Source organism: Pithys albifrons, chromosome 8 (genome assembly GCF_047495875.1).
Source record: "Pithys albifrons albifrons isolate INPA30051 chromosome 8, PitAlb_v1, whole genome shotgun sequence".
Classification (NCBI taxonomy): Eukaryota; Metazoa; Chordata; class Aves; order Passeriformes; family Thamnophilidae; genus Pithys; species Pithys albifrons.
The window spans coordinates 31,906,782-31,927,100 of NC_092465.1; the positions used below are offsets into that span (position 1 = coordinate 31,906,782).

At 37.6% G+C, this 20,319-nt stretch overlaps 1 protein-coding gene across 2 annotated transcripts in view; it reads right to left on the bottom strand.

Moving 5' to 3' along the window:
- GLS (glutaminase) overlaps window positions 1-20,319 on the bottom strand; it is a 60,277-nt gene that overhangs the window by 35,061 nt on the left and 4,897 nt on the right. For both annotated transcript variants that reach the window (XM_071562587.1, XM_071562589.1), the window contains exons 2-7: window positions 16,594-16,690; window positions 15,995-16,116; window positions 11,916-12,045; window positions 11,124-11,203; window positions 9,369-9,532; window positions 3,719-3,777 (exon numbers count right to left, since the gene is read on the bottom strand). In XM_071562587.1, the coding sequence (XP_071418688.1) occupies window positions 3,719-3,777; window positions 9,369-9,532; window positions 11,124-11,203; window positions 11,916-12,045; window positions 15,995-16,116; window positions 16,594-16,690 (652 nt within the window). The remainder of the gene's footprint in view (window positions 1-3,718; window positions 3,778-9,368; window positions 9,533-11,123; window positions 11,204-11,915; window positions 12,046-15,994; window positions 16,117-16,593; window positions 16,691-20,319) is intronic.

Below are 20,319 nucleotides of genomic sequence, written 5' to 3' on the forward strand. Positions count from 1 at the left end.
ATACATTTACACACCAGTCGATCAGGAAGGATAACTGGAGTGGTAGCACAGAGCAATTAAGCTAAATCAATACTATTTATTGTAAATAAAAAAATAAATTTATTGTCAAACCAAATAAACCATGCAATTTCCCACTCTTCAAGTGTTACACTAACTGCATAGCTTTCTTAATAACTGAATCCTGACAGCAAACAGACCCTTGGCACAGCTACACAGATTTTTTTTTCCCCACTACTCTTTGCCTCTTCTATTTTACGACTTATCAGCATATGTAGGAAGTTCTTAAGTATATTGCATACACCTGTATAGTTTATAAAAAAAAGCTCCCACTGAATTAAGTGGCTTTTTAGGATCAGCAAAATCATTACTTTCATTTTCTCATATACCAAATTTTTTAAGGACTATGAACACTGCTATCCCACTCCCAAAATGCCCTCCCAGGTAATTCAAGACCTCAGAACACTTCCCTTCACTGAGCATTCCAATGTCTACACTGTCTGTGTAAGGTCCTGCATGTGGCTGTCAGCACTTGAGGAGTTACAGATGCTTTATGTGCCTGACACTTTGCTGTTGTATTAGGAAAACTTTTACCTACAGATGGAATGTTCAAGCACACAATAAAAACTACTTAAGATTATTCCCTTGTCCTCTGGTGATTCCTTCCACAGCCACCTGCCTTCTTCCACGCCCTTCCTCTCCATCTCACCTGCACCTCTAATGTGCCAGTCAGTAAAAGCAACGAGGAATTGGCAATCGCTGACACAACCACTGCCATGCCTGGAGTTCACAAGCCTTGAGAAGTGAGTTTAAGGTTTAAGATAAAATATAGCAGATGAAAGCAGTATAATCTATCCATACTACAGGCAATAAAGCCTTTTCCCAGTCAATGTGATGTACAGAAAGCTGCACTGAATCTGTATTAAATCTGCACAGAAGCTGAATCATCTTCTTTCGAGCACCTGTATTTTCTTGGAGACATGGAAAAATTTACTATTTTATCTAATATCACTCGTCCACAAACTCCTGTAATCATCAATACAACTTTCTTTTTATAACAATTATTTGAGAACTGTTGTAACTATGTCATTTATATAACTAGTAATAAAGGCAAATAGCTGCATAAATATCAAGGGGAAAAGGTCCATAGGGGTTTTTTTTAATGTTATTTCACTAAAAGTGACCCACAAAATGCACTTTTGCTAATGCATTTTTATTGCAGATACATGCTTTAAACTGGTGGGACAGTCTGTGGAGTGTAATGCAAGTGGAATTAGAACAGAGCCATGAGTTAAGGCACCAAAATATAAACACATCACAGTCCCAGTCATTTAAGCTGGCAGAGGTATAACACAGTCATGCCTAACTCAAACAAATGTGCAATTTAACAGGCACATTAATATACGCTTAATCATTTATTATTATGAGTAGCAAGGACTAAATGTAACATTACAATTTAGGTCCAAGCTCTGTTCCAAGGCCCACATAGCAAATTCTTTGGCAGTCAGAACTGGGTATGTGATGCTAAGAGCCCTTTTCATCCCTACAACGTTAACATATTACATGCTAACATATTGTGACAGAGAGATTACTCCAAGCATCATCTCTTATCCATAAGTAATCATAATCTGTGTCAGACTTTTAGGACAGATCAGCTGCTAAATTCAGTATGAGAATTTTGAAAAACTTCTAAGATCAATTTCTCAGATAAAATAATGAATCTGAAAGGAGATAAAACATTCTTCACCATCAAATACAGCAACACATCTCTCCATAGCTACCAACATGCCATCATTAGGTCAATCTGTCATACATAGTGAATTCAACCATGTTAATCTCTTAACTTTCTTGGACCCTGAGAGCCACACAGTCTTCAAGCCATATAAGCAGCATCTTAAATAAAGAGAATAAATGCAGAGGAATTGAGTGCAAAACACGAGTTAATGAAGCCACCTTTTTCAGGAAAAGAGTTTGATATTATGTCAAATATAAAGGTGAATTACTTAAATCACTGGTTAGTGGAATACTGGTAACTTGCAGATTTTAAGTAAGTTAATTCACAAAAAATACAACTATTAAGTAATTTTGTACCTATGACCCTCTATGTAATTTTTTTCGGAATATGTTTAGCTTGGTTAGTTATTCAAATGATAAATGGTATCTTAGTGACAGCAATACATAAAATAATCTACATTTTAATCACACTGAAAACAAATAATGGAGTGTGATAAGCAAGATATGTGTCCACTAGACGTGCAGTCACCACATGCAAAAACATTAGTGCAATGCAATACTCTTTATAGGAACATTACAGAAAAAAAAAAAACAGCAAAACCAACCCCCCAACCTTCTAACAAATATCACAATTGCATGCAGTAAACAAATCTGTGCTATCTGTTCAGAAGTACACCATTTATCAAGAACTATGTGCCTCCTGCAAGAGGCACATGCTTGTGCTCTGCCTTATGATCAGTAGGGCATGTTGTAGCTGAACTAACATTTTGACATTTCAGACATGTGTTAAGTCATATTTTAAAATTCACTATTATCCAAGTGAATTTCAATGCTCAGTCAACCTTCAAAGAATATTAAATGTGAATAAATTTACCTGTCATACTTAAGGCCATTTTCTTTCACCTACAGCTATTAAAGATAAATGTCTTTAAGCAGGAGTTCTTACACCTTCTTTAAATATAAAATAACAGAAAATCATGATCTATGTAATTTTAAAACCAACAATTTGGAAATAGGAGGTAGGAAACACACTGTAAGTAATGGATTTTGAAATGTAACCAAGAAAAAAGCAGTAAACAAGACTTTCAGACCTCTGCAGTAACAGTATTAAGTTTACTACTTAAAAACTCCAGGGGACTGACATGTTCCCCACAACTCTAAGCAGGTACCTTTAGATAAAAAAACCTATTTTTTGTACCTGGGGCTACCGAAAAAGCAGAAAATATAAGTAAATTATCTGGCAAACATTAGTATGGAGTTTGTACCATTAACAACTTCAAGACATATATACAGCTATTTATGGAAAAAATAAAATGCAGCTTTCCAAAAGTCTCAAGATCATGGACTAAAGATTTTAAGTCATTACTCAGCTGTGGTTTTCTCAGAAAAATGAGTAACTGTTTCCAAATATTCTTAAGAAAGTACATTTACATCCCAGCAGCAACTGTGTAACACAGAAACTAAACACAATTCTGTACAGTATGTTAACAGCACACGAATTCAGTATTAAAAGTGACATTCAGATACAGCGAAATTGCTCCTGAACAAATGACAGTATCTTCCATTTCTTCTGCACAGCAAGAAATACTCTTGTAACTTGATGCTATGTGAGAGCATTAGACATTCAGCAACATCTTTCTGAGTGCTATAAAGCCTATTCCTGAGAATACACTTCCACAGCATTTAACAAGTATGAGGCAATACTCTCAAGAGAATATCAAGTCTTGTGCAGCTAAAGAAGGAAACAAAAACATTACCACTAAGAAAAAAAGAGAGGCTTTCAGCTGTACTATTACTTTTTAAAAACTACAAGTCTAACACTACATTTGTTTGGGTCACTATTTCCAAAATAGCAGAGCTTGTTTACCTGCCAGTGAGTAAACTGCCATCAGATATTACAGACAAAAATTCAGTACATAATCTGTACAATATAATTTCTCTACATTCTGTTAAGATACTCCAAGAGAAACTAAAATTGACTTTTTACCTTGATTAAGGACGTGATCACAATTGCTCCAGCATTCACCATGGGGTTATGAGGCCTGTCTGTGAAATAAAGTTTTCAATTACAAATATATTTCAAGACATGTTTGTCAAACAAAACCAGGCAAGTGTTTAAGTGAAAAATTATTCTACATTCATGTATGACTTGAAGCTCTTACAGATTAGCTATTATATAATCCTAATTTTTTTTAAATACTGTAATCCAACACTACACACAATTTCTTCTAACTCTGAGCGAAGTATTTTGTAGCTGAGAACACATTAAGCCTTATGCTACTTAACAATCCAGTAAGTTATTCAGTTTGTATCATTTGTTTTCTTGCAAATTATGAATCCCCGCCAGTGTTGCAGGATTTGATCAATTCAACAAGTGAAACAACCCCTAAAGGACCTTCCAACTTTTCACTCAAGTTACAAAACCTCAGTGATTTTAAAACTGTTCAAACAAGACCTTTAAAGAACAACCAAATACAGTTCTTGAATTCCCTTATTGCTGCACATGAATACAAAATCCTGATTGTTTGTAAGAATCTGGGGTTTCTCCTGTCAGCTTCTGAAGTGCAAATAACAATTTACTCATCCTCGCTAGAACTTAACTTACTTCATAGCTGACTTTCATATACCTGTTAAATTTAAGTTTTCCTTTTTATCACCAATCTACATCTTTTGGCATTCCCAAGTCATTCTTGGCTGCTCATGTGAATGAATCACTTTCTTTTTCATCTTTTCCAAAAAAGCATTCCTTATCAGCTGTCGTACTTTTCCCAAATATAACATCTACCTCCCACAGTTACCTTTTCCTTTTTTAAATGACATTTTTGCTGTGCCTTTTAACTGGAATGTTGACTTTTGAGGGTTCTGGTGTCTGAAAACCTCAACCGAGTCTCTGGATTCTTTTTTTGCTGTTAACTTTCTCTCCATATAAAAAAAAAACCTACTAATTTAAAAACCACACAAAAAGTGTATGATATGTTTATGTATGATATACACACATGCACATTAAAAGGAACTTGAGACAACTGGTTTTCTGGAGATCAGTCTGATATTCACAGCAGACACTCACACACTTTCCCAGGAACATTACACTGCTCATGGTCAATGGCCCTCAGCCATCTATGACTATCAGATAACCTTCAAAAACTAATCATCTAGTTCCTTTTAGTATTTTTCAGAAAGTCAGTATTAAAAGGAATTTACAAATATCAAGTTTTTTATTAGTGGAAATATAAAACCAATACCTTCTGTTGAAAAAAGTGAAGCTCCCCTAAAATACAAACTTATTGTCTAGATACTACTTTTAAAATTGCTACTGTCACTCTTTATCTCCCTAAAACAGACTCATAAATTGTGAGCACAATTTAATATGATTGTACTTAAGATCCACCTATATCGAACATCCTGTTCTACTCTACTAATGCAAGCAACTGGGGTCAAATATATCTAAGTTTTGATTAAAACCAGACTGCAAGTAGGAAAGACGTGGCACTTCATAGCTCCTTAGGGAGCAGAAACCTGAATACCAGTAGAAGACATTACAAGTCAAATGATCGCTCACAGCCCCACAAACTGCTGGTCAGAACGGAGATCTGGAGCTCATCTCCTCCACCCTCCCACTCAATGCAAGGCTATAGCCCAGGTTACATCAAGTCAGTCAGACCTTTATCTGAGTCCTGAGAACCTGCAAATGTGGCAAATCCTCCACCTCTCCAGCAATCCTGTTCCCTCGAGAGGACAAGCTTACCCTGATATCCAAACTGCACCTCCCAAGCCACAGCATGGGGCCGCTGGTCCTTGTTACATCAGCTGCCCCTACTAAAAGAGTTACAGAACTCTCCATCTTTGCAATTGCTCCTCAAGAGTTTAACATGTTTCCAGGGGACGCCCTGTCCTCCCCTTCCAACTGCTCCTTGGGAGTTACAGGAACCCTGGACTGCACAGCACTGGCAGCCTTTCACTGGAGCCCTCCCCAGTTCTTCAATGTTCTACTTGAACTGGGAATCCCAGCTCTGGACACACAGTCCAGCACAGCACTGTCTCATGCCTGATCAGAATACACTCATTTCTTGCTCTAGACACGCTTCTCTTCTTTACAGCTTCCTCTTATCAAGTCCATAAACATGCTAATGACTTTACCATCCCATTTTACAAGTCTTTTCAGAATTATTTTGCTCTTGATTCTTCTGTACATCAGTATAGTTTCAACATGCCACACGGTACAAAATAAAAATCAAACCACCAATATCTGCACCATGTGTATATTTGAATAAAAAGGATGTGCAATGTTTATTTAGCATTCAGCAACTCAAAAGCTTATCAGTGTGATATGTGCACACACAGAATACACCCTCAGAAACTCTGCTGCATCTCATTTCTTTGAGGATGTCACCACCCACCTTCAACATCACAAGGCATTCTTGGTTACATTCTCCTCTACTCTGCAGATTCTTGTCTTTCACTGCTTAACATCTCAAGCTACATGTTTCTCCTGGCCACTTTACAACTAACATATCTCCATGTGCTGCACAAACGTGAAGGGCAAGAACCTCCTGATAAAACAAAACATGGACTTCCTGAACGTGCTTCTGAAATGAAGTTTTGTGTTGTTCCACTCTTGACGACTCAGCAAGGGCCAGCACTGTGGGAGCCCCCAGAGCTGAGGGAGGCTCAGCAGTGTGGCTCTCCACACACCAACAAAAGCTGTTCTTTGAGGGCCTTTCCCTTTTCCCAATAGCATCACACCACAGGACACCTTCAATAACCCACTGCTGCCTCTTCTAAGCCGAATAAACCCTGTCAAGGTATCCAGGTCCCAGGAAAGCAGTTTTCCCTATTATCTACATAGCAACAGATAATACCAGCCAAGCGCTTCCCAGACAAAGATATCTGAAATTGACAGAAAACCTTCTATCTCCCCAAACCAGCTACAGGCGGAATAGAGAGGTGGCCAATGCCCTGAGCCTGTCAGTGTTTTAGAGGCACTTGGACAATGCCCTCAATAGAGGATTGCTGTAGATCTCTTCCAACTGAAATATTCTATTCTACAGCGAAGAACCTCTCCACAGACTTAAGATACATTGGCCTTTTCTAAGGGCTAGGATGCCTAAATACAATCTTACATTCTGAAAGATTCCTGCTAATTTCCAATAAGAGATGTCTTCCACTCCCATCAATAACACTTCCATTCCCAGGCAATTTTTCACCTCTTGGGGATATACAGGTTCTGTCACTACATGAATTTTTAAGGAAAGTCATACACAGGTCTACTTCTGAAGCAGCAGCAACTACTGATGTACCTCATAGTGGGTGTGATCAGCAAAGGGACTCCACATTGTACAACAGAGCATGAAGACTGATACTGTAGTTGCAAGTTTGCCAAAGAGGTAAACAAATTCATCCCTTAATCTTTAGAAAGAGGTATCCGACTCTGCAGAGCTGACTGACACACTTTACTAAAACCAAACAGATACACACACACTCTCTTATCAAATAACAAAGGCAATCATCAGCTCAGACTGAAAAAAAAATTTTATGCAGCTTCTCTGCAAGTCACTTATATTGCTCTATCATTATACTTCAGAGTAAATTCATGTTTCCATCCTTAATGAAAAGCACAAGTCATAATAAGTCTTTGTCTTTAACTGGGGTGGCCTAATTAAGTCTAGCTCTGATTCAACATGTCTGTTGCATAAACAACCCACCTAACAGCAAATATAATCTTCACTGATACAGTGTGGTTTTAACTTTTACACAGAGAACTGCAATATCTTTAGCAGGTATATTTAAACCTAAATGGAAGAAAATATAATTTATTTAGTTACCTAAGAAACTTCTCCACCAGACATCATGAATGGTGAAAAACACATATTTATTTAAGACCTCAAAATTGCCTGACAATTAAGACAACTGCTCTGGCAACCTGCCAGGCAATTATGACATATGCAAACTAGACCTTTTCCCTAATAAACTCAAATTAACAACACTTTTCCTCTGCCAGTTCTTCTGACCTTTTTGGTGCATCATTGGCCTTAGGCTGTTCTTGAACAACTGGCCTGCAGTTTTTGAGCACAGCAAGCAGAGGTTGCCACCCATACACCATATGGCAGTTTAATACTCAGAACAGTTCATCACAGAAGCTTGTGAAATGACATGAAAATGTGTTTGTCTGATAAAACAACTCTGAGAAAACATTCCATTTTTGGTTAAGAAAACCCTTCAGCAAAATAAACATAACAATGCATAACAATCTTATAAGCACTCTTAAAGAATAACATTAATGTAAAAGACCACAGCCCAGCAGATTATCTCCTACAGTTCAATTTTACAAGCAGCAATAAAAAGAAGAAAATATTCACTATAATTTCTGTCATTTTAGTAAAAAGAGAAAGAAACCAGAATATCTATATCAGTCCAAAGGACTAAATGGGTAATTTTCAGCACCATAAAAACTTTTTTAATCTTTCATAGGATATGAAAGACAAGCCTTCTTCACATTGTTCCAGCATTGTATTTGGAAAAACAAGGAAAGCAAAAACAAGACAACAAAGCTTTGACAAAATGCTTAATTTCCTCTTGGCAATATATTCACATGTTAGTATTTCATCATCATTTACTAACATAATAAAAAAGAACTAAATTGTCCAGATAAATTTTAAGTATGGAAAGATTATTTTAAGGTATAAATAAATTAATATATAAAAATTATTTTCATATATGTGTAAATATATTAAATATAACTACATGCCATTAATATATTAATAATAAAGATATTTAAGTCAGAATTCAATACAGTCCTTGACAAAAATATCATCCAAGTCCTATGCTGTTAATTAAATATTAATTGCAATACCATGGCAACAGCAACATTGTCTGTTCTCTTACTGAGACAGATCTGCTAGAAGAAACATTCGTGTTTCAGAGATAACATCCAGTATTTCCTCTAAGGCTACATGAGTCATTCTTCTCAGATTTTTGCCATAATGTTTTTTAAAATGATATACCCATACCCATACTTGAGAATTAACACAATATTAAAAACAAAAAATCTAGATAAGTACTGTATTAGAAATTCTTGCTAAAACACTCCTGCCCAAGGGAAAAAGAGTAAAAAACATTGTTTTGAATCAGCAGCCAAATTCTGTTTAGAACAATCTGTGGGAAGATGTGTTCGATGTCTCCTTCTGGAAACCAGTCAGAGCTGGCCTTTGGCACCAGCACCTGCTCCTCAGAAGGCTGAGAAGGGAAGTGATGTACATGTTTCTTAAAATCATTTTAACATCTTTGATATTTTTGTCACCATTTTAGAGAAGGTATGACTGAGGAATACTTGCTACCAACTCAACTGAATAAATAGAGACTTGAAATACCTGCATTGTCAAAACTCTTTGGGTTTTCCTACAGCTCAACTACTTATAAAGAGAACAGAAGCAATAAAACAACTTTTATAAGCACTTTAAATGTGGCAAAAGTGACTGACAAAGATTAGGTCTACCTTGCTGGTGGCAAAATATTTTGAGACACTGTTGAGTAATAAGATTTAAGAGGGTACAGTAAAATGAAAACACTGAAAAAACTGTACTGCTTCTTTTATAATTTTCTAAAATTATTTCCATTCTTAAGTATTATATATCTCTTACCATCTTCATTCAGGAACAGTTTGTTGAACCTTAGTCCACTAGGCTCTTTACCAACATATCTGTGCACGTACTCTGTGCCAAGATCATTGACAGCAATGGCATATTTCAAAGGCTTCACACAGGACTGAAGACAGAACGGAACTTTGGTATCACCAATGGAATGCCTGGGAAAAAAACCACAGAAGAAGTAGTTTGAAATTTCCTGTTTGTCAGCTGTGGTAGGAGACTATTATATGCTACATCTACTCTTCAACATACAAGGACTATTAACAAAAACACCCAAAAAACCAAAAGCATATAATTACTAAGTCTCATTTTAAAGAATATAACAAAGGAATTTAAAGGTTTTAACAACTGACTCCATAAGCCAAGCACAACAAACTCAGTTGCCAGTGATTGCTGCAGATCTAACAAAGAAAGAGCAAAGTCAGAAATGGGTCTGAACCAGAGCAAAAAAATCACCTCACATTTCTAGTACCACACTTATCCTACACAACTGTAAACCACATACACTCAGCAGGGTGCAGCTGACCCAAATATATACATAAAGATGAGATACAATCTGGTTAGGGAATTTGAGAACAATAATTAAATAGCTGTATTTACATCCCCTTTGATAATGGCATAGGTATTTTATAGCAATTATTAAATGCTGTCTTTGGGAAAGTTTACTTTCAGCATCAGCCAGACTGCATCAAAGCATGACTCACACAGGCAGCATATGCCACATCTAGAGCAAAAGGCTTGAAGCAATCACTTGTCTGGTGACAAAATCAGAAGTGTATTTGACTCTTTTCTTTGCAGAAAACACGAGAAGGCTTCAGAGAAACTCACATTATAAAAGCCAGCACTGCGTAACATTAAACATTATCAAAATAAATGTTATAAAAACTTTCACTGGTACATGATATAATATTGAAAATAAAGCAAAATGCCAAGTTAATATATTCAAAAGAATGAGCACTTTTATTTTTAAAGTTGTTTTACTATGAATAGATTATAATTCAGACACTTGAACAGGGAGATGAAAAAACACTCCAGCTCACTTGTACAGCTCCTCCCCTAGAGATTACAGGGCTAAATAGAAACAAACATACAGATCATAACAGATCACATTAAAATGAACTCCAGGCCATTGTCACCATATGGAAGTCTGATGCTCTCTCAGAAATGTCCCATTTGCAAACTCAACACCTACAAATTATGGTTCTGAGAGCATGCAGTGACCAAACTGCAGGCCAGCAGGGACACCTGATGAGATGATGAGCATCTCACAGTCTAGTCCCAAATTTAGACACAGAGCTCATCTCACTCAGCTCAGACATACAGTGTGAGATGCTCCTTTACATCCAGGCTCCTGTCTCTGCTCCCCTGAATTACTAAAAGAAAGAAATGAAAGTAAGATCACTCTGACTATATCTAAGACCTACATACACCCCTACAGGAGAAAGTTTAATAAACCTGAAAAGCAAAATCATATTTAGTTCTGTCCAGTTTCCACATTTTCTTTTTAAGAGCATGAATCTGCATTTTTTGGTGACACATACAGATTATATAACAATGCTACAGTAAAGACATTAAAATGCAGAGAAGGAACTAACGCTTAAGTACATCTTGACCTACACAGAAAGTAATACAGCTTGATGCACAAGTACTGTTAGACAAAGCTCTGTTTTCAAAAGATTAATACTACAGAAGTATTGTGTCTGTCCTGTCCTTCAAATATTCCAACAAAACCTAGAAGTTACAATATACCTCTGTCCATCAACGGTGCAAAGTGACACACCCCACAAATCAGGGCTGAACTTGGCCAGTTGTGGAATATAATCAGCAACCTGTCACAGTGTGAAATAAAGAGAGAGACATTAAAACATCTGAAATATTTAACTGTATGTTAATTAAAATAAATGTCAATGGAAAGGATACTCAAGGTACAACTGAGTTATCCCACTAATAATCACCAGGTATATCTAAAATTTCATTACAAATTATTATACTCACTAAATCATTATGAAATAAAACATTTTTTCAAACTAAAAATTTCAGCACATTCTAAGAGGTAATTTTGTTGTATATTACAGCATGTTCAGCATTTTCAAATCATGTAAAATTTTTGCTTGCAACAGTCAGATTTTTCAACTAATTTATTGAAAACAAGCACTAGAATACACTTTATTTACTAACAAAGATCCCATGTTGACAATTATTTCTGTCACACAATCCAGCTAGTTATATAGAGTTGCATAATTCTACAGACTTAGTTTGACAAATTATACAGCTACTTTAGAGTTTATGTAAAATAAAGAACAATACTATCCTCATATCTAACATCAAAACTCTACAAGATTGGTAGAGGTTGTAAGCTGTATTTCTGACCCAGTTTACAAGTTATAGACATAACTGAACTTCCAAAACTCTTTAATGAAGGTAACAATCTAACATTTTTCTAAAAATGTTAAGAAAAATCTTTCTACTTAAGAAAATAATGTATTTGGTTAATATCAAGGAATCTACTGAAGTTGGAAATTGAATTTACAAACAGGTTACCTTTCCTCCAGACTGTTTTTTAGCACTTTCATACAGCTCATCAATATGGGAAGTAAACGACATAAAATCTGGAATGACAAACTTCCTCCTGAAAGCTTGAGTAAGCAACACAATATTACTTTGCACACACCTGCAAAAAAGTTTTAAAAGTATATTAGTATTTGGACAATGTACTGTCACAAAGCCTACTTACGTAGCAATTACATGTTACTTAAATAAGGACTGTCAGTCCCTTGAAGTTATATGCTTACAAGGACAAGTCTTTATTAGAAAATTTTTCAAATTTGCCAGTTTAAGTTGTATTTTTAATATTATTTACCATCATTTCATTGAAGTAATTTTTATTCCTTTCTACTTAAATCTCTCTTCTGAAGTTTCAGCTGTGAGGCTGTACTGTATCTCTTTCCCTTCAAGCAGCATCTCAGCTTGCAAAAGGGATTTAAGCCACCCATTTCTCAGGATCAAGCCATGTGAAGGTTATCTAACCCAGACCTTGTCCAAAGAAGTGCTAATTTCAGACTTGGATTGGACTTGGGAGGTTCAGGGTTGATTTCTCTCACTTCATTGTTTCACTGTGAACTAAGTGAGAACGCTGCCAACAGACCAAACTGGAATGTGATTCCACTTCAGTAAGAACAAAATCCTGTGGAAAGACTTGATAACATCTCCTAACTAAGCAAAAGTTACCAGTGAGCAGTTCTGCAAGTCTCTTGCTTCAAACTACCGACAGTGAAGGAATCTTTGCTGCCTTTGAACCCAGAACACAGTTAGACTATCGTCCACACCCTCTGAACATCAGGCCATCTGGTACATTTAAAAAACTGATGAGGTAAAAAGGAAAGGACTTATCTAGGCCAAACAGAAGAAGGGAAGGATGAAAACACAAGCTGAGATATACTGAAAGTGGTGTGTCCATGGGTGAGGGAGGGTGAGCAGGAACAGGGGTGGGAATTGGGAGCCAGTATCTGTCAGTTGAAATATGACCTGATAAAGGGTATTAACAGCCCTATCCCACTGCAAAGAAGAGAAAGAGGTTTAACACCAGTTAACACCTTCATACCGATGCTTTCTGGCAGTGTTGACAAAAGCAGAAACATATTACTAAAGCAGGCAAATGGAAAGTCAAGAACATCTGGGCACGTGCTATAAAGGAGAACATATCCTCTTCCAATGAAGACTTATTCAGAAAAGTAAAAAATTAATTTTTAGGAACATACTTTCACTTGGAACAGATATTCCGATAATCCTATTATTAAGTGTCATCATCAGTTCAAAATGAAGGGGCATAAAGACCAAGGAAGAGCCAGAGTTATCCTCCCTTTGAATCCCCTCTTCTTTTAAACCTTTAGTTTTAACTACTTTGTACTTAGATGACTTTATCACAAAGTCAACTGACAGCCATTTCAAATCCTACCAGGCACTACTCTCCAAAAGTGAAAGAGAAATGCTAGAGAAGTTTCTGTTGTACAGCTACCTTAAAAATCACTATCTGTAATAAGCTGCTTTGTTAGTTTACATTAAAATTGCAGTTGAGTTGGTTTTGTTCCAATCTCTCATATTCTTTCTGTATCTTGCAAAAAATCCTGTTTGGTTTTGCTCCCAGCAGCTTCCAACTACAGCCACTTACTCCAGGTGCAACACCCCTTTTAAAAGTAATTAATAACACTGATGACAGCTCAGTGTGCCAAAGGAGTAACATAAAATGCACTAGATTTAAACTCCAGATGCAATTCTACATTGTCTGTACCACCTGGACAGCATGGATTACTCTTACAAGAAAAAAAAAAGTAGTATCTGAAGTTCAACTAAACCAATTAGAACAACTCCATATAAAGTGTGGAAACCAATGAGAAGGCAGTATACACTGAAATACAGTTTCCTGAGGTCACAGCATGTTTCTGAAACAGGAAGGGCATCCATACACCTACAACTTAACATAAAATCTTGCATGGCCGAACTTCGCAAACGCAGATTTGGGCAGGGCTCTCCCCACGTGCCCTTCCAGCCTGTGCAGTGAGTTTTTAGGTGAGGCCCAGCGTGCGCAGAACTGGCCCCACCATTTAAGTCCTGAGGTCCATCTGCCTTGGCTGAGTGAGCTTGGACAGTGACAGGGAAGTCCTCGGGACCGTCACAGCACCCGGTACCAACCGGAGCTGACCCTGCTCAGCATCCGAGATCTGAAGGGATGGGATGGCAGGGAGGCATTTACTGCCAGGGAATGGTTCCACTGAGACTGGAACTCAGAACCTTGAGATTCAGAGTCCGGAGTGCTCTCCTTTACACCATGGGACCACCCACACCAAGTCTATGATGCTCACTTCAGTAGAATAATCATTTTAATCTAGAGATTGAAACTCACTGCAGAAACAGCAATGCTGGTTAAGGACATTGCCCATTTTTACCAGTTGTTCCCAGACTCTGCCAAGGTCACTGTCTGGTTATTTATCCTGGTACTCCTTAACCCAGGAAAATCATATGAATTCACAGACTAAATTAAATGCAAGGGCTCAAGTAATCTACAGGAGTATTCAGAGCAATTACTGCATGGACAAAGTAAGAGCGGTCTTAGAATGCTCCCTCTAACAGGGCATAGTATTTTCAGCCAACAGAGGCAAGAGTCTTGATAGCCTCTGAAACTAAAATTCTGCAACTGACACTTCCTCCCCACCAGAGTATCCAACTGCTTGATGGTCCAGGTAACCCTTCGGAGATGGCTGGCCTCAGACACAGAGAAAGTGGAGCAGCAGAAGAAGATCACAGGGAGGAATTTAAGTAAATTAATGTATTGATAAATAGAAATCTTTCTATGGTCAAATTTTACAAAAAACTTTGCTCTTATGCCCTACATGGCTTTAGTGGTGTTCGGCAGGGACACTGAAAACATCCTATGTGGCCGTAGAGGGGCTCCTACCTCCCACAGCTTAGAGGTTTTTGGAAACAGTATCTTTGGTCTTTCTCATACAAAGTCTGAATCACTTTGTTTCCTTTATTGGAAACAGCATCTTCTCTGTCCATCAGAAAGTGAGGATCACATTGTTTCCTTTATCATACAACTCGTTTCATTTATCCATTATTTTTCAACTTCTGGCTCAAAGGGTTGATTAACTCCTTCCCTACACAATGCAGACCTGCTAAAAACACAGTCTTAACTACCAATCCCAAAGAATTCTTTGGCTGACTACATAGATAAAAGAACACCTTTTTTCCTGTCTAAGAGAAAGGCATTAAACAGCATCAGTTCACAAATCCAAAAAAATGCTACCGATCAACAAAAATGTATCAATTTTACAAAAGTATGCTCTTTATGAAAGAAGCAAGTGTCTGATATCTTTTTTATGATATAGCATGTAAATGGAATACAAATATAGACTAAAAAATAGCCTAAAAATTTAATTTTGAGATTGAAGAGCCTCTGAACTTCCAATCTTTTGGCACACAAAAGTTCTAAGTAGAGGAGCAAAGCAGTGTGCTTGGAATGAACAGAAGACGACCTGAACAGTGCTTACACTGTTCAGCCAATTGACCACAGACTTTGCTTAAAAAAAAAACCAAAAACCAACCCTAAGACATGGCACACAAATCTTTCCCAAAACAGATCAAAGGAGCGTCTGCAACCCTAACTCCTCTCACCTCTACATGCCTTACTGTTTCTCACACACTCACTTTGAGTTAACTACATACGTACTCTGAATATCTCACCACACCGAGGGAGCATCCTGAACTTCAGATTAGACTGATGATGCAGAGAGAGAGCAATTTTATGTAATCATACTAAACACTCCATGCGGCATCAATTAATTTATTTGGCATCTGACCAAGAGCTGCAGTACCGGGTCAGACACACAAGCAAAGAGCACTGATACATTAAACTCTTAAAGAGATCACACAGCCTTGTCTGCTACATGAAACCTGAGAACAAACCCATATGAAAACAGCATCAGGAGTGTACGTTTGACTCCCTTTCCAATTATACACTGATTTATATACCCCAGTTCTCTCTTTAAGACAGCAGTCAGTCAGTAACACACAGACAACATTCATTCAGAATCATACAGTTACATTATTGACAGAAAATTTACTTCTTAAAAAGGTCTTTGTCCAGCATAACACCATCTGAAGTTGTCTGTAGAGTCAGTCTTAACATATCCATGCACTCTTTCAATCGAGGGTCAGATGTACGCAATCCTGTAGATTTGAGTGCCTATTACAATAAAACAATAATTACTAAAGTGAAAAGATATGCTATTACAATCAAATTATCTACTGCTCTGTGTTTTATCACAATAAGAGACATCTGTCACCGCATTATCAACATTCTGACATCGTATTGATCCTTTGGCCATTTTGGCTGCATTTTATGTCAAAGCATTAATGTAATTTGAAATCCACAATGGTCCAACTATGTTTTACACAAGTACAAATGGTATCCAATCCTGCCATAGGCACGGATGCTTTCAAGCATACTCTTTTGCATATCAAAGAAGTGGGTAGTACTACTAATACACTCATTCTATTAGTTAACTACAGAAACAGTGTTAAGGGAAAAAAAGTAGTTACATTCCTTCCCACAGCTAAACATGTACAGCAGAAATTCTACGCTTTGCATTCTTGCATTTCAAATGTTAAATAACCTTGTAGCAGTCAGCTTTCATACAGTACTCTGGAACAGCAAACTTACAGTTATGAATTTATGAACTGGTATTTTTTCTTGTCCTTCTGCAATAGTATAGAAAAGTAGATCTTCTAAGCTAGGAAGGAGACCTTGCTTCATTTTACTGGAAAACAGAAAACAAAAAAAGAAAAAAGTATAATTATTTTAGTACCTATTTATACACATTTTTGCATTCTCAGGGAGACAAATTTTCAGTACCAACTTAACTGCTCCCAGTACTTTCAAAGAACAGTTTTATCACTGAACACAAAGCTTAATTCAGCCTTAAGTAGGAAAAAAATGGTAATATTAAAAGTAGCATACCTAGATTTTACAACAGCAAACACTCTTAACTGAACACAGTCATATACTTACTGTCATACAGTCAATGTTAAGATTATATTTAATTTTTTTGGGGAGTCAGATTAATCATGTATCCCTCTTCTTGATGTTACACAGGATGGACACACTCCCTGCAGAGGATAAATTATTTGAAGGATTCGAGGCCCCACGTGCCTCATAATAAAGTTATAAGAGCATACTGACCCAATTGTTTCACAAGCAAGAGAAGATGGCGAAGAGAAGGAGCTGTGTAGTATTTTCTCCAAAACAGTCCTGTTTTAGGACTCCACAGAGGAGTCCTGAAGCCCTTGTGCTCCTGGAAGCTTATGTAAGCAGCATCAGTTACCGTGAGAGCAAGCAAAGCCATCTGCAGCACAACACAGTGCCCTGAACCAGCTGGGGCACCAGCAGCAGGATTTTCATCACACATACTTAGCAAAGTAAACGTGCGGTGCAGATACCCCTCTAATGGTCACTGTGCTTATCAATGTAAACACACCAGGTGTTGGCTGTTTCACTGGGAGATACAAAAAACTGCCGGCACAGGGAAATGGTAACTTACATCTCCATTTCATGTGAAATCCGAAGGAAACCTACCCAATTAAGCACTGAGATTCCTGCAAAGACAGAAAAGCTGCAATAATGACAGCTTTCCCTCAAAGCCTTTGGAGTTTATAGGTTTAACCTAGAAGAAGTTCCACCTTTCCCGGATGTTCCAAAGCACCCTGCAGCAAGCAGGAGCCAAAGTCTGTGCTCAGCTCTTTATACTTCCCCCATAAGTATGGCATCGTAGCACACAGCAGGAATGGACACTTCCAAACTGCAAGGGCAGTGAAAACAAAGGGATTCAGATCAGTTCTTTTAGTCCCCTGAAGTTCTCAGGCTTGTTTGTAGACAAAGTCAGTTTGGAGAAAGTCAATGCTCTGATGTCTGATAAGCAAAAATAAATAAACCAAACCAAAACAGTTCTGTAGCAAATGCAGCCATTACCTAAAATGCAGAGTGTGCAGTCTGACATTATTTTAGCCATCAATTTCAAAGGTCAATCTTATAATCTAATAATACTGGCAATTCGTTGTTACTATATTGTAATAGAAGTTATTGTCTGAAACTAGAATGCCCAGTGGCAATTTATGAGCTTTTATACATTAATGCATGTGTGTACAAAAAGCAGGTCCAAATTCCAGTCACTGAAGTTTTCACAAGATTAGTAATTCTTTGCATAACAGAACTGAGGGTTATAATTGCAAAACTAAAATGCTACAACTACGCCCAGACTCCAGGTAGGCCAACACAGTCTTAGAGACTGATGCTTAATCCTCTCTCCTCTCCCAATACTTAAACAACGTGGATTTATGATAATTTTTAATAAAAATCTGATTATATCCAAATACACTTTTAAATTTAAGACCTCTAGATTGCCCTTGCCTCCCTCCTTCCCTCATAACTAGCTGTGAAAACCAGTAGTAAAAAATATCATCTCTCATTTTCCAATTTAAAACCCTGTACTTACATACTAAGAACAGAAGACAGCTTTGTAAGCCAACAGAACTTTCCTTGTCTGGATTTTTTTTAAATTATGCTGGCTGACTAATGCACAGACAGGCTGGCAATTCAACCAACACAAACGCCTGCAACTACCTCAAGCAAATTACTGAACACCCTTTTTTCCTTCCAGGCAGGTCTCCTTTTGAGACCTGTATGTCCAGTCAAGCCAACAGAACCAGAACCACCCAACATACCAATTAAAGCTTTGCCCTGTTCTGCACCTTAACTCTGCAGGTACCTAATTCTAAAAGTTATGCTAAGTTACATCATTCTCACTCCTCCATCTTCACCATTTACAGAAAGCATTTAACCAAGGTCCCAAAAGTGTCAAGATTTCATGTTTTAAGGAATGTCTCTGCTACACAGCTCGACACTGAACTGCTGAAGGGGTGGCAGAGGAAACTCTCCTATTTCACTCTGGCAAAAAAAGCTGGCAAACACATTAAGAAATTTTGACTGATAGCCTATTTAATTGTACATTTCTGAGCAATTACTCAGACTTTTACAGCTGTTCCAAGCATGGAATCTCTATGTGGAAAGGTGCAGGAAGAAATTTCGCACATTTGACCAAGATTTTAGTTGCTCCTTGATAAGATTTTACACAGCACAGAATCTCTTGACATGGTTTCCTTATCTTTCACATCTGCTGCTGTTTAATATTGGGTCACTCAGCCGAATTAAACAATGGATCTGCACTGACTACCAAAGCAAAGAGGATGATATTCAATGTATTTACAGAAAAATTCATCTTTGTCAAATAGTCCATCTTTTGATAAAGTTTATCAGCTAAATAGAGGTGAAAAGGCTTGCTCTGCAGTTTATCAGATCAGTGATGTCAGTAACTGATGTTTGCTTAACCTAAAAGATGTGTGTTTTGGCACCACGAACACACTTAGCAAGATTATTCTCTCCAGCACAGGTAAAAAAGCTGTTTTTCAGGTCAGGGAACTTGCAATTTTCACAGTCAAATTAAGCGGAAAGTCCAGTTTACCCAATTTCATGAATAATGCTTTTTGATACTTACTTCCCTTCTTTAAAAAAAAATTAAGCACCAGACTATTACACACTTACACTCCTTTGACAGTATTCTTAACTGTGGACTAAAACACTGGCGGATGGTCCACACTGCTCTTCAAATACACAGAAAACAAAGAACACGGGAATTCCAAGCACAAGGACTTTGCAGTCCATATCATTCCTTCTTTCAGCTCTTCTAAGAGCAGATTCCAGGTAGGATTTCATTTTAACAAATGCTGAATTATAATTTCTACAATAGAAGCAAGATTAAATTTCAAATAGTGCAAAACATTCCTACTTTCTACTTCCAGATGTAACTGCCAGAATGCAGGCCAGGGTTTACAGAGCAACAAATGATAGATATGATATTGCTCATAATAGTTTCAGACTCATTATCAAACCATATAACACCAGACATAAAAATATGAGGTCAATAGTCAAACAATGGTCCCTCAGGGGTCGGGGTGGGATACTATCCAGAGGGACCTGGACAAACTCAAGAAGTTTGTCCAGCTATGAACCTCCCGAGGTTCAGTAAGGTCAAGTGGAGGGTTCTGCACCTGGGTCAGGGTAAACACCAGTATCAACACAGGCTGGGTCACGAATGGACTGAGAGCAGACCTGCCGAGGACTTTGGGGTGCTGGTGGATGAGAGGCTGGACCTGACTCAGCCATGTGCACTTTTAGCCCAGAAAGCCAAACATGTCCTGGGCACATCCAAAGCAGCATGGGCAGCAGGTTAAAGGAGTGGATTCTGCCCCTCTACTCCACTCTGGTGAGACCCCACCTGCAGTGCTGCATCCAGCTCTGGGCTCCACAGCACAGGAAGGACATGGACCTGCTGGA